Source organism: Calypte anna, chromosome 2, assembly GCF_003957555.1.
Source record: "Calypte anna isolate BGI_N300 chromosome 2, bCalAnn1_v1.p, whole genome shotgun sequence".
Classification (NCBI taxonomy): domain Eukaryota; kingdom Metazoa; phylum Chordata; class Aves; order Apodiformes; family Trochilidae; genus Calypte; species Calypte anna.
This window is the reverse complement of record NC_044245.1, coordinates 106,123,224-106,149,098: the sequence shown is the minus strand read 5'-3', so window position 1 is coordinate 106,149,098 and position 25,875 is coordinate 106,123,224. Positions and strand designations below refer to the sequence as shown.

The 25,875-nt window shown below is 36.9% G+C and overlaps 1 protein-coding gene across 1 annotated transcript in view; it reads left to right on the top strand.

Annotated features, from left to right (window-relative positions):
- The window catches only part of CDH2 (cadherin 2), a 40,166-nt gene extending 15,198 nt beyond the window's left edge, over positions 1-24,968 (top strand). The window contains exons 10-15 of the mRNA XM_030444682.1: positions 1,591-1,733; positions 2,957-3,190; positions 3,630-3,863; positions 5,527-5,666; positions 16,536-16,700; positions 23,761-24,968. Coding sequence (XP_030300542.1) covers positions 1,591-1,733; positions 2,957-3,190; positions 3,630-3,863; positions 5,527-5,666; positions 16,536-16,700; positions 23,761-23,967 — 1,123 coding nt within the window. The 3' untranslated portion in view covers positions 23,968-24,968. The remainder of the gene's footprint in view (positions 1-1,590; positions 1,734-2,956; positions 3,191-3,629; positions 3,864-5,526; positions 5,667-16,535; positions 16,701-23,760) is intronic.
- The last annotated feature ends 907 nt before the right edge of the window (positions 24,969-25,875 follow it).

Sequence of the window (25,875 nt, the reverse complement as noted above, 5' to 3'; positions counted from 1 at the left end):
GTCTATATAAACATTTTGTATTTATTTAACAGTTCAAGTGCAATATCCAGGTTAGAGAGTGGGTGGGAAAAAAAGACTGCATATGAAATGTGTGCGTTTGCCCCAGCACACAGCTGTACCAATACATCCTGTAGCTTTTGTGCAGCACTCTCTGAAGGGTTTTTTTTTCTGTTTTTTTTGGTGCTGTGACCAGCATAGATTTGTAAGCTGGGTCACCTTCTAATGCAAAATCCCACTTCATCAAAGTAGAATGAATTTCTGCACCTGTGTTAAAATATATTTGGCATTCCAACAAATTAATTCAGAGCAGACACATTCTTGTGTCAACTAAGATAATTTGCAGTTTAAATTTAATTTAATGAGGGCAAATTTAGATTAAATATTATGAAGTAATAGGTGAGGGTAAGGAGACAAGAACAAGTTGCCAAGGGAGGTTGTGGCTGTGCCTTCCTTGCATGTGTTCAGGAGGCATTGAGCAACCTGGTCTAGTGGGAGGTGTTCCTGCCATTACAGAGAGATTGGAAGGTTGGAACTAGATTATCTTTAAGGTCCTTTCCAAGCCAAACCATTCTGTGATTCTGTGGTATTAACCAGTAATTTGTCATGGCAGTAAAACAACATCAGATTGTTTACCAAGTCCTTTTTCTTATTTATTCTTCAGCAATGCAAAGTGGTGCTGTTGTCCACCCGTGAACACTTGTACTGATCATAATTTGTCTATGCTAAATGAGTAAAGTGAAGAAAGCATGGTTTATCATTTAAAATATGGTGATTGACTGCAAAGCTAAGGCACAGCATGTAGCTGTGAGCTAGGACTCAAGTTCCTAATTTACCCAGCAGCTGCATAAGCTCATGTGAAAGACACTCCAGAACTTACTTTCTGTCTTTCATTTTAAAATCAAGGTTCTTAAAAATTGTATTTTCTCCTAATTTTGGCTAGCTGTTTCTGATACTGATAGCTCATTTCTGGACATCACCCATACACATTATACCATGAGAACCTAAGGATATATGCATTTTTAATGACTTAAGATAGCTTGCACTCGAATTAATGCAAAGGGCAAATGAAAATGAAAAGATGAAAAGACACTGTTTTTTCTAATTAAGATAAATATGCAGTAAAACCAGGGCCTCTAAAAAAATAACTTTTAAGTGGTACTGGAAGTGCTAGAATAATGTGACCTATTGCTATTCTAACACTCTTCACTCTTTCTCCACTGTTACCTCTGTCTTGCTCTCAGCACTCGATGAAATGTAGTAGAAATGGCTTTATAGGTATAGCACAAGCAGTAGAAATCCTTAATAAAATATTTTAATGGAGTCTGAATATGTTTGCTATGTGGTTTACAGTAATTGTGATATTTATTCCAATTACATGGTAACTTAATGGCAGGGCACACAAAGAATGTCTATACAGGACTGGTCTTAATGTGTTTTCAAGAATTTCAGTGACAAGGCTTAATAAAAGTAAATTTGTGAAATACTGTCTCAACATTCCAATGATGTGTACAAAATATAAAGTAAAATATTAATAATGTCTTTGGTGATACTTAAGTTGGCAGATAAATAACACATCTTGTGATCACACAGGTACTCAAAACTTTCAGATCCTGCAAACTGGCTGAAAATTGACCCTGTTAATGGACAAATAACTACTACAGCTGTTTTGGACAGAGAATCAATATATGTTCAAAACAATATGTATAATGCAACATTTCTTGCTTCTGATAATGGTATGTATCAACATTGTACATGTTGTCAAAAAGCTTTTTTCTTTGTGGTTGAATGCGCTTTGTTTCACCAGGACAAAACCCAAGAAATTATTAGAATTATTAGAATTCATCCAGTCTGAAGTTTGTATTGGTATTAAACCTTGTATATTACACAGCTACCCAGCAAAAGAACTGAAAAATAATTCTGTGACTTTGATGAAAGGGACTGGCTGAGTTACACTTGTCAAGGTTACAGAAAACTGAAAAAAACTGCACAAGAGTGCAGTAGGCTGAGTGAGTGCACAGCTCTGAGTGGACTTCATGAGGAGTAATGTTTTGGGGGAGGCATATTGTATTTTTTCACATTTTGTCTAATGCACTGCAGGTGGCAAATTGTCTTCTCATTGCCACTTTGTTACTGACAATTAACAATCTCTGATCAGAAACCAGTTCTTTGAGTTCGGCTGGAGCTCTGCACTGTCCGTAGCTACTACGAGAAAGTGGGTACAGTTAGGATTTTTCTTAGATTTGAGAGCAAAACTGAAACACTGGGGCTGTTCACCTTGGAGGAAACACAAGTGGTAAAGTTTTGTGAACTGATAAGTCATAAAAAAGCTACATGGACTATTTCTATCCTTTTGTCTCTGTTCTGACGAACAAAATTAACTGGAACTGGAAGATGATGAGGGCTTGTGAAATGAGAATCACTGCTAATTATACTTAGAAATTCAGTACCATATGTTCACATAAAAGTGACTTCAGCAAGGTTTACAGAAGCATCACACATTTGATATAGATATCAAGAATGTCTAGAAGCAGTGTTCTAAAAGTATTAGAAAGAATTGAAAAATCGCACTTGTGGTAAAGGGTGATTGTAAGTCTTCAAAGTTAGAAAATATTTTCTCTAGAGGATAAACTAGCCCAATTTTGCTCTCTTTTCTCTGAATCATTTGATGGGCACTCTGTGGAAGGGAACTAGCTGTCTAGTCAGTAAAGTAGTTGAATCCCTGATCTGTAGATCTGCAATTATTTGCTGATTTTTGCCAAGTAGGGAAGTTTTTTTGAGTGCAGACAGAATTTGTGTGCTAGCACAGGTAGTAACTGCAAGATCAGCTTGGTAAAGACAGAATTAAAAAACTGAGGTGAATGCAACATGTACGTGGTAATTTAAAAGTGTTGGTATAGATTAATTTAGATAACTTTCCAATTGGAAACTGGCTCAGTACCATTTTCTTTTCTTTAAGGAATCCCTCCAATGAGTGGAACTGGCACACTTCAGATACACCTGCTGGACATCAATGATAATGCCCCCCAAGTGAATCCAAAAGAAGCCACAACTTGTGAAACACTACAGCCCAATGCTATTAACATCACTGCTGTAGACCCTGATATAGATCCAAATGCAGGCCCGTTTGCCTTTGAGCTGCCTGACACACCTGCTAGTATTAAGAGGAATTGGACTATTGTTCGAATTAGTGGTAATTAACTGTCTAGAAATCTTAATCTTTTTAAAGACATTAAAGACATTTAAAGACATATTTTTAAAGACGTGTTTTTCTGTGCTTTGCTTTATTATTATTTCTATTACTTTATTTTAATATGATTTTAATATTTTTAATAATTTTTACTTAATTTTCATTAATTTATTTACTTTTTTTTTTTAAACTGGTATTATTTTACAATGTACATTAATTTGGTTACTATGAATAGGAAAACACCTTACTGTTAGTTTTCCAAAGATAAAAGAATTCTAAGAAGGAAAAGATATAAGTAAGAAAGAATTCAGTTATCTGGAGTGTCATGTAGTGGATTGTACAATAATTCAATGCAGGCCTGAAACAGGAGCCATTTCTGTCAATACTGTTTTAAACCCATCTGAGTATTACTTGTTAACAAATGCCTTAATTTTACACACAGGTGATCACGCCCAGCTCTCTTTAAGGATCAGATTCCTGGAAGCTGGCATCTACGATGTGCCCATAGTAATTACAGATTCTGGGAATCCACATGCATCTAGCACTTCTGTGCTGAAAGTGAAAGTTTGCCAATGTGATATAAATGGAGACTGCACTGATGTTGACCGGATTGTTGGTGCAGGGCTGGGCACTGGTGCCATCATTGCAATTCTGCTTTGTATCATCATCTTGCTCAGTGAGTAGATCAGTCTCTTCATCCTAACTCTTTTGTTCTTGTTTTGCAAATACCATCTTGTGGTTTAGATCCCTGTAACTTGACAAAGGCTGGGGAATGATTAGAGTCTCGAGTCTGAGAATTGTTGCTGCTTATTTTAGTGTGTTGGACAAGTATGAAAACTTTCTGATGGTGAAGGATTAGAGGTTTTTGAGACAGGTCATAACTATCACTTGCATGGCAGTCAAGCCCCACTGTCGCTTTCTGAAATAGCTTTTCCATCTATGCCCATGAGCACTTGCTATGTTAAGTCAATGAGAGACTAGACTGAAGATGTCATTAAACCCCAGACATATAGTCTTTCTTGTGCTGCTGGTGCAGTTTGACTTGATGCCACCCACAGCACGTAACAGTGCCTTTATGGAGTGCTCTGCTGTTACTATTGTTGTGCTTCAGATTAACGTTAAGTAGTCTGATGATTTTGGAAAGTAATGCATCGCAGTCCTTCGTGTAAGGCAGGCAGCCATGCAGGAACAGCAGAGATGTGTATGTGTTTAAGAGCTACATAGAGCTGTGCTAGTATTTTATTTTTGTGTCAAATGCATTCAATAAGGGAAGTGACTAAACATCTTGACTAAGTGTTTGTCCAGTGTAGTAAATTAAATGCTAGCTCTCATACACATTATGGTTAACTGATACCTGACTGTGGTGGAAGACAAGGAAGGGATTAACCTCTTCAGAGCATATTGTGCACCAGTTCAGAACATGCAATGGAAAGGAGTAATTTTTTAAAAAAAGTATTTGAGCCTGGCTAAGCCCATGGCTGGACATAAGACGGTACAATTCTTTTCCTGATACAAGATACTCTTAAAATGCTAGGTATCAAATTAATAGATCCTTAATGAAACTGCCAAATCCTTTAAGATATTCTTCATATACTAACATTCCAGATACACTGGAATTTCTTTCTGTGATGATTGTAATTGGAAACATTCCTGTTGTATTAGAAATTTGTTTACTCACAGCTATTCTCTTCTGTTCTTCATTCAGTTTTCTTTGACACTCTTAATTTATGAAGAAATTAGTGCCACTTGAAATTTTTAGGATTAAAAGTGAAAATATGCAGCTCTGAATGCCACTGTGTTTTCTTCAACTTGGTTTCCTCTTTTGTCTAAACATAAATCTTAAATTTATCCAACGATCTGGTCTGTTCTTATAAACTGCTGAGCTGTATGCCAGATGTCTTAAACTTGTTGATGTTCAAACATCAGAATTACTTAAGCTGATAATTTTTGCTACATATTAATGGGATGTAGCAGAAAAACATATTAATAATCTTCTAGATTTCATGCCACTACTGGAAAGATTCCTTTCTGAATCAAGTGTTCTGTCTTACTTTTGTGACAAGTTTACTTTACAGGTGTGGAATGGATTTATGACTTACGACTTTGAATGCATGAATGATTTCCAAATCAAATTGCCTATAGTAACCTGAGTGCAAACAATCTCATAGACACCCGCTATGAAGTTGTTTTTTTTTTTTAACAAAACAACCTTTTCTGTAGCAGTCAAAGCCAACTTTCTTAGTCGCTTTTCCCTTTTTAAAAATCCTGGTGTTAAGTTTGTTCAATTTTCTGTGCCTGTACTTCTGAATCAAATTGTGGTCTTCCTTTTTGCAATGTAGTTTTAGTTCTAATGTTCGTGGTGTGGATGAAACGCCGTGATAAAGAGCGTCAGGCAAAGCAGCTCTTGATTGACCCAGAAGATGATGTGAGGGACAACATTCTGAAATATGATGAAGAAGGTGGTGGAGAAGAAGATCAGGTGAGGTTTTTATTACATTACTGGTTTTTATGTATATATTTGCACCTCACTCTTCATCTATTTTTATGTCACTGACACACATCTTGATAGGTAGTTAATTTTTGTATTAGTTACTGAAGGCGATGATTAATGTTTTAAAAGCCTGAAATACAGCATTGCTTTCTCATACTGCTTTTTGCAGTTCAGAAATACCAATTGCTTGCCTCTTGGCTGAGATGTAAACCAAATATGCTGGTTAACTATGGTCACAGTACTCTGACTATATTCCAGCTAAGGCAGTTGTATTTAAATAAAAATGAGTAATCCAGTTGCATTGCAGTCTGTAAACCTCCTTCACTCCTTGTCTAAGATCTGTACAAAATCAGCAGTGTGAAGTGCCTAATAGCACCTATTCCAAATATGACCCCTTTTTTAGTGGTGGGTGAATGCCTTTCTAGATACTGGCTATTAACAGATTGGCCTCTACTGGGGTTTCAGCTTGGAAATATTTATGTTTCAAGTAGCTGTCAGGGCACATCTGTGTTTATTCAGATACCTTTTCAGGCAGGTGCCATATGCATTTACTCTCATGTCACCTCTGATTGAACCACTGCTGATATGTCAGAGGACTAGAGGTGATGTGTGGATGCTAAGAATAGCTTCCTTCTCCCTCTTTCCAAGTTAGTGAACTTGCAAGCATTTCCTTCCTTCAGAAGAGGTTTATTAAGTGCTTTATGAATGTGACAAACAGTAGATTTATGCACGTTATTAGTGATAAAAGTAAGTGTAATAATTACAAAGAGAACAGTGTGTATAATAGAGCCTAAGAAATTTTCCAGTTAAAAACCTTGAAAAATTAAGTGTAATTCTTTACACATCCCCAGTCACAGTCATCCGGCACTTGAGTTATCTCAAAAGTGTCTCCCTTCACTGGTACAGACATTCATAGCTTACTTCTGCTCTTTCGTTTGTCTGAAATTTATGTTCCCCTTAGTAATTTCCATGCTTCCTACATTTCCCCAAGTACTGTTCCTATTTCCTGGCTTTTCTGCATAACTTTCTTTTAAGCAATTTGCAAAGGAAATTTCAGTTTATGCAGTTTCAGAAAATTACTTGGCTTACTAAATAAATTGAAGACAACCCTTTGAATCTGTGTATGTATGCCAGTTGTTTGTACAGAGATAGTTTGAGTACATGAAATGCATCCTGTTTGTTCATCTTACTGCACAAAAGAGTTACAAGCTTAAAAAACATAACGAAAACTCAGTCCTGTGAGAAGTAATTTTCCAGTTCACATATCCCCAGCACTTACTCACCCACAATTCTCAGGAGGATCTGCTCAGCAATTTCTTACGTGGTTTTGATTTTTAGTGGTTGTCCACACAGCCCTCAGGACATAGTAAGCTGGAGAATATACTGCTCATTGGGAAGTCATAGGTGATGCTAGAGTAAGGCTGAGAGAGATGGTGCTGCAGATCAGAGACTTGAGGCATTTTTGTAACAGCACACAATCAGAGTAAAATATTTAATAGTTCAGAAATGGTGCTGAAGTCTCTCTTCTTTCCATCTTGTGCTGTGCTTCTCTGTGTTTGTGACAGGTGTAGTCAAGAGTAGTGCAGCAGGAGGTAGCATAATGTGAGTGCTGTAGAGATTAGCAGGATGTAAGCCATTTATAAATTCAGCCTTCCACCAGCAGTGAATGAACATAGTGCATGCATTGAAAGCACCTAGACTTAGAGAGGATTAAGGGCAAGTTTGTCTTAAGACAAGTTTTAAAACCACAGTTGCAAATAGTTACCTTAGCTGCCACCCCCATAGTACACTGGTACCCTGATCTGTTGTACAGGAGACCATAATGTCTAAGGGTCTTAAAGATCTCTATGCATTCCAAATACAACAAACAGTGCAGGAAAAGAAAACAAAAGCTCATACAAAATACAGCATGCTTTTAGCAGCACTTCTTTAGCAAGAGTTTAGACCACTATGTAGGTATAAAGAAGGTTAATTTCTTCTAAAGCTCCAAATTTGAGAATTTTGCTGTCCAGAATGGCTGAATAGAGAGCACAAACTTTTATATAGGTGTTTAATTTTCTGTCTACAGTGGATGATGGAAACAAATTCTGTCCTGATTTTCAGAGAGATTGTTTTACTTTACTTTGGTTTGACGTTATGTAAAATCTAATTTCTCCCTGTGATTAACTAGATGATAGTAGTTCCAAGGTTAATTTGTTCTTGGTTCCCTCCTTGACCCCCTTCTCCTCCTGTGCCCAGAGGAAAGAGGGAGGATTATATTTGGATGAGTTTTATTTGATTTTACATGCATTTTATGTGAGATTTAAGAACTTGTGAAGCATCCCAACAAGTTCCCTATGAGTACTAATCTAGTATTTTGCAAACTGTGGCTTAGCAATGCATACTGTGCAAGCAAAGCTGTGTGTAGAACATTGTGGGCAAAAGCATAGGCCATAAAGGTAATGGTGTTTTTGTAAAAATTCAAGCATTTAGGTGTCAAAGTTAGGATTCTAAAAAAGCATGAGACTGACATCAAAAATCTATTTTCAAAATGAGACCTCATAGGGTAAAACTGCCTTTGTGCTATTAAAATCAAGAAAAATTATTTCATGTCAACCGTGCATCAACAAGTCATCAGCAAATGACAAAGGAAAATGCACCACATTTATATTACCTTTCCATTGTGCACTGTCCTCAAAAGCATGAGGACTGACTAAACATGCAGCTCAGTAGAAGGCAGTGCACAAGGTGACTTGGGAACTCGGAACAATCTAATCCAGGATGCATCTCATACAGCAAAATAGGAGGGAGTGCTCGAAGCCTCATGTAAATCTCAGTGAAAACAGTATTTTAAAAGCTTCAAATATTTTTGTAATCTGTACCTTTAAAAATTACTTCCTTCTATTTATAGCAAGCAAATTACATGGGCCTTTTCTAAAATCAACTGCTTTTCTGGGTAAATACTTGAAGATTTACCTTCTGTGGCCTTGTATTTTTGTTGTTTATTACAGATGTTAAGCTGACTTGAAGGTATGGCTGGTAGGGCTTGAATGTTAGTTATAGAATTCAGAAATCTTTACACTCTGAACCAAACTTGATTGTACTTTGTTTTTCTTGTGGAGTAGTTTGTTTATTTAAGAGGGTTTATTTATTTATTTGAAAGCTGTGCAAGTTGGCATTCTTAGCCATCACAGTAGACCCAGAAACTCCGAAAGCATGCTCAGCATGTTCCTTTCAAACCCTTTGTACATCCTATCGGAATAACGTCTCTCACAACATATTTGATGAGTTCCAAATTCCAGCTGGTTCTTCTGAGTCATAACAACTGTCAAGAGCCAGGTAGAATTCCTGCTTGGTTTTCTTTCCTTTTTATTTTTATTTTCTTGCCTCCTGTGCTAGCATTTACAAGGCATTATGATGTAAAATCTGTCATAAAGAGCAGTTTATTCCATAGTGAAGGTCTCCTGTTAATCCCATCTGAAGACATCCTGGCCTGCTTTGTTCAGTCTGACAGACTGGATGCTTATAAAGAAATCTGAGGTTCTTGAATGATTCATAGTTTTTCTCTAGCCTGGCATGATGTACATAGAGCTGTGTGATCTCCACAGCAGTTGAGAAAAATGTTTTTAATTCCCTAAGCCAGAAAAGCTCTTGAGCTGTGGGTCGTAACTGTCAGCCTGCTCTCCACTGAAGAACGCTGTCAGCATTGGAAATGTTCTAGACTTCTTTCACCTTTTTTTCAGTATTTGTTTCTTGGAGATGTGGGCTGAAAAAATGGCTCTGAAAGCTGTACAGCACTCCTGTTCCAGGCAGGAACATTTTTTCCTTTTATCAGCAGAGATCTCTGTACTAGCAGATGCTGGGGACAAAGAAGGATAGGGGGCAGAGGTATTCCTGATAGGAAGTCTATGATTCCTCTCAGGATTTAAGTCAGTTTGGCCACCTGACTTACAGGAGCTGGGCTGTGAGATGCTTTGAATTAGTATCATTCCACAAAAGTCAATGAGACTGGTTTGGGAAAGGAAGGATTTTTTGTGGCATTTCTTGTCCTGTTGTGGATTTATTTTCATTACATCTGAAATGGGCAACACTGCAGTTTTCAATATTCTGAAATAGATGTGCCTAGTTCAGGTACAAATTTCAAAGCTTGGAATGACTACCTTGTTTATTAATGGACCAAATGATCTGGAGCTTGTAGTTGTTTAGCAAATGGGAGGTGTGAGACATGAATGCAAAATATTTTCCTCTGCCATAATGTGCTCTCAACTTGTAACAGTACTGTCAGTTCTAAATACCAAAACCTCATGTTGGCTGAGTGTTAAAGCACTTAGCACATGTCTGCAGCATAGTTCACATACATAGCAGATCACAACCCTTAAGCATCACTAATTCATTTTTATCACAAAGCTTGGCCTATTCGTGCAGTTTATATTGAGGCAGTGGTGTTTATCTGGGATATGTGTAGCATATGTAATTTTTTCCATTTAATTGCTTTTGTATATATGTTGTTGCACGACATGGGCCTCCCATCTCCTTTGAGCTTATTTTTGGAATGTTTTCTGAATTTTAGTAGTATTTTCTGATGCATGTGGTCTTTCTGAAGCTAGCTGCCCAAGCCAAGTTGGTGTTATACTTTGAAAGTATTTCAGATGAACCAGTTTGATTCTGTATTTTAGTCTTGCTCACAGATGTCTTCAGCACAGGAGTTTCTGTGTTTTCTTCCTCAGGATTCAGTGTATTCTTTCCTACATCATCTTTGCTTACAATTGTATTCAGACATTATTCAGTAGACTGCTTTTCATCATGTTTTATTATATGCTTATATAGAGAAAAATAGTAGCATTTATTTTAAAGGTGATAATAGTATTAAAAATAAAAACATAATGGTTTGGTTTTGTGTGTGCAGAATTTAAGTAGAAAAATTGCTTCTTTCTATAAAGGGTAGCTTTGTTCCAGACTTTGTGTTTCAATGATTAAAAATAATTGAGTGATCCTTTGGATTGTTTGCTTCTTTTTTCTTACTATCATGACTTCCTGAATGTGCCTACATCTTAAACTTACATTGGTCTTTTGTGCTGAATTTTGCCATAGCCTTCTTGTAAACACAACAATGGCCCTTATCCTACTCAATTAACTTTATAAATCCCTTTAATGACACTGGATTTTCACCAACTTAATGTTATTCAGATCATTTACTCTCACTTTCTAATCTTTATTTTGCATTGCATTAACATTGGAACACACTAGGTTCAGAAATTTTAATGATAGTGAATGAAATATCTGTTGCCAAGATATCCATAGGAATATACAATATTATAATTCGAAGGTAGTTATTTTGGGGATTGTTTTTGTTTACTAAGACACTACAGTTTTTTGAATGAGTGATTCAAGCAGTGCTCTTGGGGAAATTACTGTTGTTCTTTGGTGAATCTCTTGCCTTATAGCAGAAGTAATGTTCCCATAATTCCATTACAAAATTATTCTGTGTTTTATTTTATCCTATCTAGAACCTTCACTGGTTACTGAGTTTTATCTGCAGCTGAAGTTTCACTTTCGCCCTTTTTATTGTAGAAAAAGCATGAGCTAGCTTCTTGGTATCTTAAAAATTAAGTTGTAATAATCCAGATGAATCTATAATAAAAACAAATGGGAAAGCAGTATGGCAGAAAGTAATAAAAAAAGTGAGTGACAAATAAAAAGCAGCTGTTGGCACAGGCACTTTAACTAGCCTCCCACCTGCACTCTACATCCAGTCATTCCTCTCTGACTTGCTTCTTTTGGAGCCATGTCATTTCAGCAGATGTAAGATTTAGGATGAGTTGGAGCGTTTTTGCAGAATTTTATGTGCATATTTCTCATAGTTTTTTAGGGTGCTGTTTGAGGATAGAATAGTAAATTATAGCAGGAATGCTTTTCCTTTTTCTTTATTTTTAAAAGACCTTGGCGGATGGGTGTGCTCAACTGTGTAAAATACTTCTTCCTTTGCTTCCCTATCCCATTTCTTTATTGGAGTAGACAGTAATTGTCTTTGGAATATAATGGCAAAGCAGAACATGTGTTTTATCCATGGGTACCTCAAGTCATAGTTTGCTCTGTTCTCTTAAGCCAGCAATAAAAGTGGGTTTATACTAAGGCACCATCCTGTAAAAGGGGTGGGTGAAATGCAGACTTCTGGTGGTTCTGTTTTTCATGTGCTTTGACCACTGCAGCTGAGGTTGTTCAGTGAATGACACAGCTGTCACCATCAAATTAATTAATCTGGTGACAATTATATAGATTATTTCTTGCATGATGATAGAGCTATACTTTCATATTTCTTAGCAAAGGCTGCATCCTTTGAAAATGAGAAACAGGCTTAGTGTTTTTGTTATATTAGTCTTATGTCCAGTCCTGTATCCCTTGAAAACCCAAAGCCTAAGTTCTATACAAGGTAAAAAAAGAACTCATCCTCAAAAGTATGTAACACAGTCTAATGAATGGCTAGGAAATACAGGAAGAACTCTAAGATAACAGAGAAACCAGATTCATAAATCATTAATGAGTATGTCAGTCAGGTTGCATGTACTGGGATGCATCCCTGTTAGAGAAAACTTCTTAGTAGTGGAAAGCTCAATTTAGATGTAATGTATTCCAGTATTTTCAAGAGTTTTCCTATCTGGGAAAAAAGTCAGCAGTTTATAGTTTTAGTAAGCAATGGTTTGATTCTGCTATGTGCACTTCTCCTTTGTGATGTTCCAGGATGCATTCATATAAAGCAGGTGCCACTACTGTAAAAATTTTTACTTTTTTAAGTTCTTGCCAAGAATTTAAGTATGTCTTCTAAAATGCAAACACAACCAGAACAGCTAATCCAGGAGAAAAAAACTGACTATATAAAGCTAGAAGCTTCTGAGAAACTCTTATTTTCGGGTCTGTCCCCTCAGTCCATTTCAGGGATAGTAGAACCTGGTAACTATCAGTCAGAAATCAAGGTATGTTTAAAATAAAATCTCCTACTGCCATAAGTTACGATGACTGCTGTATGAGGGATTATTACTTAAATGCTGTTAAATTACTACATGCCTTGTACCAGAGAAAGCTGCTCAACAAAAGAGATTTTGAAAGCTGCATTATCTTCTTTCTTTGTAAATCAGTGATTACAGAAGAATATAAAATGTCCTTTTCTTCTGTTATGGACATTTTCTCTATTCACATTGAGATACTTGGGCTGTACTTCCAACTACTGTGTAGTTGTTCTTAAAAGAGTGCTTTTTGGGGTTTTGGATCCCTCTGCCTACACATCTGGTAAAGGGGTTAATTTGTGGTGCTTAGCTCTCTTCTTTTTTTAGCACTGTCTCACTGAGATCTCATGTTTCAGGAATGTGAGACAGGAGCTAGTAATCGTGTCTTTGCTTAAAGCTGTCTAGAATTAAGTGAGTAGCTAATAAGGTCAATGTTTGTAATCAGCTCTGAGGGGAGGGTGCTAGTGGGGTTTTGCAAGGGTTTTTGAAATGTGTTTAACTTCACAACATGCAACTTCTGGTTAAATGCCCTTGTAGTCCATTGTGACTTTTATTTCCTTTCTTAAACCAAAAGCAAATAAAAACCAGAAGTTTTTCTGCTTCAATACAGATGTCAGTGCTTTTTCAGCAAGAGGAAATTGTGATGCCAGAGATGCTAACCAGAACCATAAGTGTTAGTACATAAGGAGAGATACAGTGATAAAGCATTAAGGCTCATTAAGTCATTTTTTAACCATCTTAAAGGTTCTGTATTGTCTCCTCTGGTGATACCAGATCCTTTTGTAAACAAAGGAAAAGGCAAGGGATCATACAGCTTGCTTCCCTTAGATCCCCTCCATAGAATGGGAAGTTTCTCTTTCCCTGTCGACCTTGAAAAAGACCAGTTTAAATTTCAGGCCTGAGTTTTTGCTAGATTAAAGATGGGAACAAATTAACGTTTTAGCCACCTTCCAATAGATGAAAATGCATACTATATTCTCCCTGCTGTCTACAATCTAAGCTTGTCCAGACATTAGATGAGGAAAACTCATACTGATTTAGTGAAATCCAAACTGAAGGGAGGGAAAAAGGTATTTGTTCTAAAATTGCTAGTGTTCAGGAAAAGCAGCCTAAGTAAATAAATACCTCTCACTAAAATTGACAGCCGTATGAATTAGATGCTCACAACCTTTGCTCAGGTACATTTCCAATGGATGGTTCAGTCTTTTTCCTCACTAGTCCGTTAGCCGACTGTAATTATGAACAGGTTACATGGAAGAATGCTGGAGCAAAGATAAAATTTTGTTGACTTGTGCTTCTGAAATTAAGAATAGAAACGATGACCCATAATGTTGCTTCAAGCTGGCTGTCCCAACCTACCCCAGCATGTCTTGTTCTCTCTCTGATGTGCTGTAGTTTTCCATTAATCATCTTAACAACCTCTACTTGAGACCTAAAGCCTGTTCAGGAGCTTTAGGTAATACCTGAGAAGTTTTCCAATTTTTCTAGCTTCGAATGCAGCATTGAGTGAAAAGGTGGGAATTCTTAAATGCTTTACACCCTGGCTCTTTAAACATTTTTCCTTCTTTTACTTTGTAATAATTGGGTAGAGTTGACTTGAGACAGAGTGTTGAAACAGCTGGAATCATTGCATGATGATGCATTCGTACGGCAGTAAGTCAGTTTGAAGAGGTGAGGTGGTGGCTGACTTGCCATACCTGACTGATACACAGTTAGTATAGATCTTAATGACAGGAGAGATTTGAGTGTCTGTGGTAATAAGCACAATGGATCTTCTCTTCTGTCCATACAGTAACAGAACTGCAAAATAAATTTCCTCTAGGATGCTGGGTGGCAGTGCTGTAAATTAGAAAAGAAAATCAAAGTAGGGAGTACACATAATGACACATTCTGCACTGCTGCTGTCTTGCAGATGGCAGTCCTTGCTGTCTTTTTAGCTGTAGACTCTGGAGACTATACATAAACACAAGAGGATGGCTTTAGATGTACAGATAGTAATCTGACTGATGCATTGTATTTCTGTGTGACCTCTAGTCAAACAGAATTGTATGCATATGAAAGTGGGTGGTAAAAACATGTTATCTTTATAGTACTGAAATGACCAGAGAGGGTCTCCAGGTTTTAATATATTACTATTTAATCATACTTGTTTGAATTCCACCACAATGAAATGCTCGGTAGAAAAAATGAACATTTTTCATTTCACCTTGTTGGTGTTTTCCACCTCTATGTTTTGGGTAGGTATGAAAAGCACTCGTGTTACATATTTTTACTTCTAAAAAAGTACACTCTTCTCTGTTTAATAGGATTTTCTGATAGTATGTCTCTAAACTATTTTGATTTATTTTATGTAATAAAAAGGAAAAGGATAAAAAGTTCTGTTCTGTTTACTTTTCATCAGTTCATACAGCTTCGTGGAGATCACTTATTATTCTGTTTGGTACATGAAGAACCGAAGGGTAGAAGTTACAGCTCTGCCCCAAGGAACTTGTAATCTAATTAAAGCATATGAAACTGCATTCTCAGATCTCAGTGGAGCTGTTCCACCTTTTTTGACTGTATATTTTTGTGCAGTTGGTGTGCTACCCGAGTAGCAAATTAGATGGCATAGTGGATTTGATAGTCAGTTACAGTTCTTCCAGAAAACTACCTTTACTGCTGCCAGTAGTTGACAAAATCTGGTTTTGGGGTCACAGCAGGTAATACTCTCAAAAAGAACCCACATCCCATGAGGTGGAAGCAGAAGTAAATGCTTGCATTCTTTTATTTAGGAGACAGATAGGAACCAACTGAAATGCAATTGTCTGCACCAACAGCTTCCAACAAATTGTGATTATAACTCAAAGTTTTTGCAATAACAACACTGTTGAAAAATAGACTGATGATATAAAGGAGCTCATTTAGGATACTCCTCAACTGCTTGCATTATGTGTGGTGCAGGGTACCTGGCATACAGTAGAGCTGACTTGAGCCCCAGTCTGCTGGTACTTTGTGAATGGATTTAGTTTAAACCTTTAAACCTTGTTCTTTGTTTTCCATTTTTACCAGTGCCTTGTGTGAAGGCATCCCAGAGCATGACTTGCCTTCTAGACATGACAGCAGTGAGATGAATGACAATGCTGCAATGCATCACACTGTGCAAATAGTATTCAGGCATATCTATCTTAAATGCATAAACATTCATCTAATTAAAATTTTTATATACATACATACTGCCTATTGGAATTCATAGCACTATCCCAGCTTCATCACTCAGCCAGAGTTTGAAACTGCGGCATCAAGTACTTAATGAACAGATCCACAAATAATCTCTAGAAAGTGCTTAGAATTAAGGCCAAATCTTAGGAGATTTTTAGTTCTTATGTTTTTTTTCCCCTTTTGCTTTCATATTATGGAAGCCACATGAAATCAGCAAAGAGTCGTAAATTCATTCTTTGAAGGTATTACAACACTGCAGAGCAGTGCACTTGACTCTTTCTCAGAATAAGAATGTCTGCCATTTATTTGCTTAGAAAATTAAGAGTTGGATTTGGCATCTTTGCTCTGTGCAGTAAATCATCATTACTAGGCAAAGCGTTTAGTCTCTTAATAGTAATACTCAAATCCTTGCTTTTTAATGGAAAACTTACAAGAAGCTCAATAAATCTTGTGGAATAGAATCAAAACGGCAGATTCAAGGAGTATAAATCAAATAACATCCTGTTGGTATGCAAATAACAGTGTTATTGACTTGTTCTCAGTAAGCATTACATTCCCAAAAATGGGACTTAGGGTGAAACAATACTTTGCATTTTCTCTTTTTTCTTCCTCATGTTTTCCCCTGACAGATATTGTTTGAAATTCTCCTAATGTGCTGTCTATGTTTTGTATTTTTCAGGATTATGACTTGAGCCAGCTCCAGCAGCCTGACACTGTGGAACCAGATGCCATTAAACCTGTTGGAATCAGACGTCTTGATGAAAGGCCAATCCATGCAGAACCTCAGTATCCAGTCAGATCAGCTGCTCCTCATCCTGGGGACATAGGGGACTTCATTAATGAGGTAAAGGAAAGAAAATGTTTCCTCCTAAGATCTGATAAGCTTTTTCATTTTGTTAATTGTACTCTGCATGACTAGCTGTTATGTTTGAACATAATAACTTTCTAAAACTTACTTAGACAATTAAAATTGTCTTGCTAAATAGAAGTAAATCTGTTCTTTTAAAGTGCAGACAAATTTAATTAATTCATTCAAACAGAAAGAGAAAATATATCACTTAACTTCTCTATGTTTGTATTAATTACATCCATAATACCTTATCAGCTGCAACCACAGTATCTTCAAGCAGGATTAGTGTGTGGGTTCCAAGTAATAAATAGACTAACAAAATTTTAGTTTAGCCTAAATACATTTATTAATTTGCAGTAATGTAATAATGGAAGAAGTTCATTTTCCTCATACATTACCCTTTGAATCTAGATAATAGTGGAAATTCATTACCTTCAATAAGACCAGAAAAATTCCATCAAATACGATTAGTGAGCAGGGCAGCTAAATTAAATGTTATGTAAGTGCTGTTAATACTTGTCATAGAGCTTTAAAAGTCTTTGCATGATCTTTGATTCTTCAATCTAATAAAGATAAATGTAAGTAAGATTCAGACTATACCAGATTACTCTGAGTTCTGGAAGAAAAGCTTCAACAAGTATTTGTTCCATTATTTCTATCACTGATAAGTCTTTAATCATTGGTTTTGTGGAATTAAGATAGAATGTGTTTCTTGTGCTTGGTGTTTATAGGAAAATAAATACTAACCCAAAATTTTCCACTGAAAAATAAGCTATATTCTGTAGATGAATAGCAGTAGTTAATAATTTTCTTTAATTTCCTTACATCTTCCTTGGCAATTAGAGCTAGACAAGTATTGCAGAACTGCTTTTGCAAATGTTTTTATTCTTGTTTGCTTTAAAGGAAAGTGAGGCTGACATACTGAAGTCTTCCATGTTAGCAAGGTTCAATAAGTTGTTCACTCCTTTTAAGGTGTACACCAATACAGTTGTAAGAAAACCTCCAGGGAGTTTACTAGCAGGAAACATACAAAAATTCTAATAAGATCTTGTATTTTAAGAGACTCCAGTCCAGGTTTGGGGAAGTGCCGTATTGAAAATAGATGTCTCAACAAAGAGGATTCTTTAATGCCTTGCACTTCTAAACATTAAAATTTTAATTGGCTTCTGGAGAATAGTGGAGCCATGGGACAATAAAAGGCCTGCATTGTTGACCAAGGCAGCACAAGAACTTCCTTGTGCTTCCTCATCTTCTTCCAGACAATCAGAATTTCCTGTTCTCAGATGACTGTGACTAGATGCTACCCACCTGGCAGGTGGTTGGGAAGAAACCATGATCCACAATAACCTGATTTTTCTTGTCTTTTCTGTGAAGCTCTGGTACAGAGCTAAAGCAAGGAATGAGTGTGATTCTCTTGGAAAGCCAGAATGGGGACAGGGTTTTCAGACTCCTACAATTTCTAAATGACTTAGCAAGCTGTTTTTGCAATACTGTTTTTCAGTAGGTTATGACTCATGAAGATTATAGCATCAATGTGTACACATGGAGCTGTAGAAACAGTACATACTGTCTTGATTTAACCCAATATATTTATATTGCAGTACAGACAAGCATGGAGTAATTTTTTTACTGCCACCTACTGTATTAGATCACTACTCCCTTAATGCTTCCTCTTGCCATCCACCAAAGAAAGCTTCTCCCAGGTATTCTCACAAAGTAAATATCAATAATGTTATGGACTCTGAAATGAAATAGTAACTGGAAATACATACAAAATTAAAGAAAACATGACAATTTCCTTGTCTGCAAGCTAGCTCAGAATTATGTCCTCCATTTGAAAGGAACTATATGAGGTGTTTTCTTTGATTCAAGCGTTATATATTTAGCTTTTTTTTGTAAGTTACTTCTTTCTTAGTACTTCAGAGGAATGTATCATTTTACTATGGGACATTCCACCTAATCCTCTCTAGAAGGCAGTAGCAATGCAAAAGTTGTCCAGTCTGTTTCACCAGTAGTTTGAGCAAAATGGAGATTTTATTTCTCTAAAACAGTTCAATCTCAAAAAATTCCATGGCAAGTGTGATTCTAAAAATTCTGTTGAGGGGGGAAAAGAAATCATACTTTCACAGTTTTACTAGGAGAAAATGGAAGAATTATCTTGGGTGAAACCAGGTATTTCTTAGGGTAGCTCATACAGAAGCTATGCTGAATTGTATAAACAACATAGCAAGTTAAAAAAGGCCAAAGTTCCTGTCTGTTTTCATCCACCTTCCAGATCACTAGGCAAAGAGCTTTCTTCCACTGTAACTGAAGTCACAGCATGACCTTTCCCTTGGGCAGCTCTGACCCAAACTACCTGCAAAACTATCCCAGGCACTGACTGAATAGCCTTTAAGTTGTCAGTACCTCAGTAACAACATTAATCCATTGGTTTGAAAAGGTGCCACACTTTTGGCCCTCAGTCTGGAGAAAGTCTTTGCACTATTCCCAGAGATCAGTGCAAACCTTTGGGATGCTGACCCATGTGCTGGAATTAATTTAGTGTAATGAATGCTCACCAGCACCTCAAATAGACTGTTAGTATTTTTCTGATTGGCCTCAGAATTACTCCCAACTTGTGAAAAAAAAATAACAGTAGGTCATTGATTTCAGATACTGGACAGTCCGGCTGCCATCTCTGAGCAAGCACATAGTGGGTTTTTTCTTCTTACTTCAATTACGGATCTGTAGAAACAAAAAGTCACAAACACCTGCAGGGTCATTGTGGTTCTTTCCTTTTTGTACTACTCTCTTTCTCCTGATGTATTTTTTCCATCTGTCATTAGTTGTATTAAATCTGCCTAACTCAGACATACATAGGTATGACTATAATATTCTAATGAAAAATAAGTATGATAATAAAGTAAAATATTTTTATAACACTTATAAAGTTAAGATTATATATACCGCCGAGCTATGAACTTTCTAAAATAAGAAGGTTCCAGAGGTGCCTCATAATCAAAATACGTTTTGCAGGCATAAGCTAAATGACCTCGGGGACTTTGTTTGTTTTGTCTGTTTCAATGGATAGATGAATCTCTAATTTAAGGAGGGAAGGGAAAAAATCTCCTTTTCTTCCAGTCTAGTGTACAAACAAGTCAGTAAAATAAATCATGTGTTATTAAGAATCCTCTGTAGACCTTGTTTTCCATTTTGAGCCTTTTAAAACATAACCTGCAGGGTGTGGAGCATAATTAGCACTTAGAATCCTCAGAATTTTGAGGACAGTATAAATTAGGCCTGTTTGGAGTAGCTTTGTTAATCCTGTTTTCAGGAACCACATATGCTTCCCTAGAAATCTTAAATTATATTGTGATGGAGAGTTTGTGGCTAAGAATATATTTCTAATCAATAAAAGCCATTGCCTGAGGTAAATTAAATTTAAATTATAAAGTAAAGGTATCACCCTGTGAGGACATGGAGAGGACCCTCAGTTTGTTCTTTGTAAGTGGTTATTGCTATGGCGCACCTCCAAGTAGAACATGGTCCCTTGCTATTTTCTCTTTCTCTTGGCAAGTTAAAAAAAAAAACAACATTCCAAATTTAACAAATTTTTTGTATTTCCCTGCAGGGCTTTGTTCTTCCTTTCCTTCTCATCAAAAGCCTACTGAATCTGATTAGGTAGTAGGATTAATGAAAATGAAAGCATAAAATTTTCTAATGCTTCATGTTAATTCAAGATTTTGAGGGTTTTGCTTTTCCTTGGTTTGAGACCAATTGAGAATACTATATGTACTGAAGAAAGTATAACTTAGGGTTACTGTCCCTCAGTCAAGGCACTGCAGTTTCTCCTCCTCTGCCCATTATCTCCTTCTTAGTGAAAGTTGCCATTACGTATATAAAAGAGAAAAAAGTGAGATTGCTTTTCAGTCTGTCCTTAGTCTCTCTGTGACCTTTGTATTGCCATGGCTCTTCTGTGTCTGCTTGCTGTGCACTGGTGGTATGGTAAATGCAAGGAAATGTGATGTAGTTCACTATCTCCCAGCAGGATCACCTCATCCCAAGGATGTGCCTCAGCAATTCTGTTGTTGAACAGCCTTATCTTTCTAGTCCAGTAAAAACTTGAGATTTTCAGATCAAGAAACTGCAAACCAAGTAACTATAACAGCTTTCCTGCTCTGAGATTCCTGAACACATCTGGGAAAAACTGAGATCTCTCTTCAGAAATGATTGGCAATACCACAACAGCAAAATCAGTAGGAGCAGTTCTTGGCATTTGTTGCCTACTCAGTTATCTCAGTACAGCAGTCAGTGGCACCACCAACTAAAAGAGATGCCATAATAAGTAAAAAAGGTGTCAGTACTGAAACAAAAGGGAGTTTCACAAGCAAATTTCACTGCCAGAGCTGACATCCAGTAACTCTAGCTTGAGATGTACTGTAGAACCCAGCAGCATGGTGGAGCAGTGCCTTGGGCAGGTTCAGAGAATATACTTAGCAGAGGTAAAGTAAAAAAATTGTAGTCCTTCTTTGCAATTTTGTTACAAAGCTTGCCACACAAATATAGCAGAAAACTTGCTTGTCACTTGAAGAGTTAAAGACTTAGGTTCAGTCATTGTACTGTAAATCTGAGGAATGTTTAAGTGGAAGATAGGTGCAAATGTCAGTGTAACCTGGGATGTACAGTTGAATCAATATCTCCATAACATGGCCCATAGCTACATTTTCTGAATGAAATGGATTACACAGTAAGAACAACCTTGACACCAGTGAAATTGATAGTGAAATGCTATCTTGTAAGTCAGTAGCTCAAAATCAGTTTTCTTTTTAAATACTATCATGATACCAGCAGCAAACTGCAAAAAGAAATTCAACTTATCCATTGGAAAAACAGGTTGCCTGCCACCTTGGATGGCTGGTAAGTATCAGTATTTCTGCAGTGATGTAGGCAAATGTTTTGTTCACTGATTTTTATTAAATTAGTATCCCATGGTTGGCTGACTTGTTACTAGAGCTGCAGGGAAATAGTATTTCTTCTCCAAGCTAGCTTTCTAAATTACTTCTTATATCCTGATACCTGGGATTCATACCTCAGCACTCCTTAAGCTCAAATGGTATTTATCCTCCTTCTCGGTCACCTGTGTTCAAAAAATATGGGTGTCTGTCATCCCAAGCAGTCTTAAGGGAAGTTAACTGCCTAAGAAATTAAGTTACATTTCTGCTTGAGCAGCAGAAGTTGAAAGTAAGCTTTAGAACTGTTTCCATCTCTGAAGCTGGATAAGGGATGCTCTAACACTTGCCTTTTCAGAATCTCAAATCTTTTGTCCTTATTATGGGCATCAGGATGAAAAGTTCCAAGAGAAGATAACAAGCATCACCAATTATTCTTATCAGATAATTCAAAATCACCCTTCTGATGCAGGCTATTAATAGTCTTCCTAATGTTGTTCTACTGCATGGAAGGATCTTTTTAAGTCCAAAATGTGTTCTTGGTTAGAGGTCATTAGTTTGATAAATAGGTTGGGCCTTCCCACTACTGATTTGTATAATTATTTTAGGTACATTTCTCACATCTCTGAATTATTTTGGATAGGCAGTAAAGACGCAGGAATCTCTTTTACCTTACCAGTGCTATATGCTCTAATTAATGGGTTTCACTATATACTTAATTGTAGAATAAGAATCAACATCCATTTCCATTGTGTCACACTTAGACTAAACACAGTTGAGACTAAAACATATTCTCTAAAAACAGAACATGTTAAATAATTCGCAGGAGGCAAACTCAATCCTTCTAGTAGTTGGGAGTATAATAAAGCATTCCTTAAATAAACAAACTTTTAAATTAAAATTAAAAACAGCAGAAATAGCACTTTCTGTGAGCAGTTTAAAATCTTATCTGGGCTGTATAGAATTCTGGAAGAAATATTATTCCTCGTCAGTAGCTGCCAAAGTAGAGATCACAGATCACAGAATTGTTTTGGTTGGAAAAGACCTTGAAGATCATAAAGTAAATCCTGTTGAAGTGGAAGATCCTTAAAAAAGCATTGCTAATCCCATGGAAGGAACTGTGAGGTTGAAAAATCCAAAACATTAGGGCTTTTTAACTTCAGTGTTCATCCTTGTATATTCAACTTGTAAATCTTCCCAGGTTAAGCACCTCAGATTCTAAAATTAAATTGACTGTTTGGGTTTGGACCCGAGTAAGACAACAGGGAGGGAAGAGACTGTTCTCTAGAAGAATTATGGTTCTTTCCCTACCTTCCTCTTGTTCAAATTGTGTTGGTTTTAGTTATGGTTATTCAGCTCTAGAGAGCAAAAGTTTAAAATTATTGAAGTTTGTGTGTTGATAACTTGTATGCTTTGAAAGGAGAAAACAAAAATTGTTATAATCTTGTATTTAGCTTTGCCGTCATTGTGTGTGTTTTCTGAAGAGCAGGTAGAATGTTATGGGTTGTGATGGCAAAGCACATCAGGTTTGAGACACAGAGTATAGTGTCTTTTTTCAAATTATCCTACAGAGGTACCTGAATCCTGCTGGAATAAATAAATACAGTTTTTGGCACATGCAGATGGACTGCAGGCTCACAGTGTCAGTGGATGTGTTACTGGCCATGTGAGATGGCTGTTGAAGTGAATCTTTGCATGCATGGCTATTTCTCCTTCCCCAGCTGTTTGTTGAACCAGGCCTGGATTGTTCATGCTGCAGGTTGTGGGCTTTGTATATCTGAAACTGTGTATTTGTTACCATTAATCTTAGTGCTTGGATCTTAAGATTTTTTCAGAGCTACATTCATTGCAGCTACATTCATGATGTGCAGCATGATGTGCAGTGCAGTAATGCTGGAAATGCTGCTGTAGTAATGCTGGAAATCTGACCATTCTAAAAGGAATTGAAACAAGTTCTTGCTGGAGCTACAAAAAAGTGAATCCTGTTTTAAATTGGGTTACAGAAGAGCAAGAACTTAGTGTTCTCAAGTGGCGATTGATCAGTAACTGTGCTGAGACTATTCCAGGTATGTTTTGTGCCTCCCTCAGATACAGAGCTTTATCTTTTTTTCTCCCTCTCCTTGCAGGGACTTAAAGCAGCTGACAACGACCCTACAGCCCCGCCATATGACTCCCTCCTAGTCTTCGACTACGAAGGAAGTGGCTCCACTGCTGGATCCTTGAGCTCTCTTAACTCCTCAAGTAGTGGTGGTGAGCAAGACTATGACTACCTAAATGATTGGGGCCCACGTTTCAAGAAACTTGCTGATATGTACGGTGGAGGTGATGACTGAACTTCAAAGTGAACTTTGTTTTTGGACAAGTACAAACGTTTCAACTGATATTCCCCAAAAGCATACAGAAGCTAGGCTTTAACTTTGTAGTCTACTAGCACAAGTGCTTGCTGAAGGCTTTGGCTTAGGCTGCAAACCAATTTGGGCTCCGTGGAATATCAGTGATCCAATGCTGTTTGGAAAAAAATATTGAGCTCAGTTACACTTGAATTTTACAGTACAGAAGCACTGGGATTTTATGTGCCTTTTTGTACCTTTTTCAGATCGGAATTAGTTTTATGTTTAAGGCTTTAATGGTACTGATTTCTGAAATGATGCATTAAAGAGACAAAATATGTTGGGGTGGGGAGGAGTAAGGTGAAACACAATATGCTTCAACATGCTTTTGTTACATCGCATTGCTTTTATTAAAATAAGGAGATTAAAAATAAACAAAAAAACCCCTCATGGAACAATTTTATTATCTGGGAGAGAAGACCATGAGGTGGAACAATGTACATTACTTCTAGTTTTAGATGTTAGGGGATTTTTTTTCACTAAAATTCTAAAACTTATGCAGCTGGTTGCAAATAAAGGGAGTTTTCATATCACCAGTTTGTAGCAGAATTGTTTTTTTTTTTCTTATGCTAGAATGTTAGACACATTTTGGTCTTAATCCATGTACACTTTTCTTTTTTTTTTTTTTTTTTTAATTTCTAGTATTTTTTCCCACTTCACTGTAAAAAATGGTATGTGTACATAATGTTTTATTGGCATAGTCTGTGGAGAAGTGCAGAAACTTCAGAACACGTGTATGTATTATTTGGACTATGAATTCAGGTTTTTGCATGTTTATATCTTTCGTTATGGATAAAGTATTTACAAAACAGGTTGCAAACAAGTGACATTGATTCAATTGTTGAACTGTAGTTAGAGTACTCAATATTTTTTTTTATTTTTATTTTTATTATTTTTTTGTTTGTTTGGGGAGGGAGAAAAGTTCTTAGCACAAAAGTTTTACATAATTTGTACCAAAAAAAAGCAGGGGGGGAAGGGGGGGGGGCTTGGCCTGATACTGGTGGCACGAGTAAATATACAGTATGTCTTGGGGGTGGGGAGGGAAGGGGGAAGGAACTTTGAAACTAGAGAGACTTCTGAGAACAGCTTTGCCTCTGTATTGTGTACCAGAATATGAATGAAACACCTCTGACCCCAACGTTCTGAATAAAATGCTAATTTTGGATCTGGTGCTTGGTTTGGCATTTTTTGCTCCTACTTGGGCAGCCCTGACCGTAGTAAATAAAAGAAGACAAAGTTCATTTGAGTTTTGTGAGATGCACTTTCCTAGAATTTGATGCTGCTGGACTGAAAACAAGCTGCAAGTAGAATTGGGCACAAATTTGGAAGGCAAATTCCCAGGTGAAAGGAAAGTGATCTGTGCCGTTTCTGGGAGTTCAAAGTTTCCGATTCTACATGCTAGCTCTTTGGTTTAATGTACATTATCTAAATAACAGAGCTTGCATCATTTTTGGCTCCTTTCTAGGCTGACAGTTTAATGATTGTGTGATTATGCTATAGGTTGCATAAATAAAATCAATTGCAGCTCCTGGCAGTCAGCTGCCACATGAAGTAAAGACAAGCCCCTGGTAACTTCAGTACACATCACAAGGAGGTGCTCATGGTCATGGAGTTTTACCAAGAAGTCCCATTAGGAGATAAGTCATTAGCAAACATGTTTCTAACCTGTTAGTGATTTATTTGCAAACAAAGCAGACATAGTACAGCAGTTCTGATGCCTTTTCACTTGCAACAATCTGCTCAGGTTTAATGTCTACATTTTACACTCATTAAAGACCTAATTCTGAACAGTGTGAAGCTCAGACTCAGCAGAACCACCACATCTCCAGAGTTTGTTGAGAGAATTGGAGC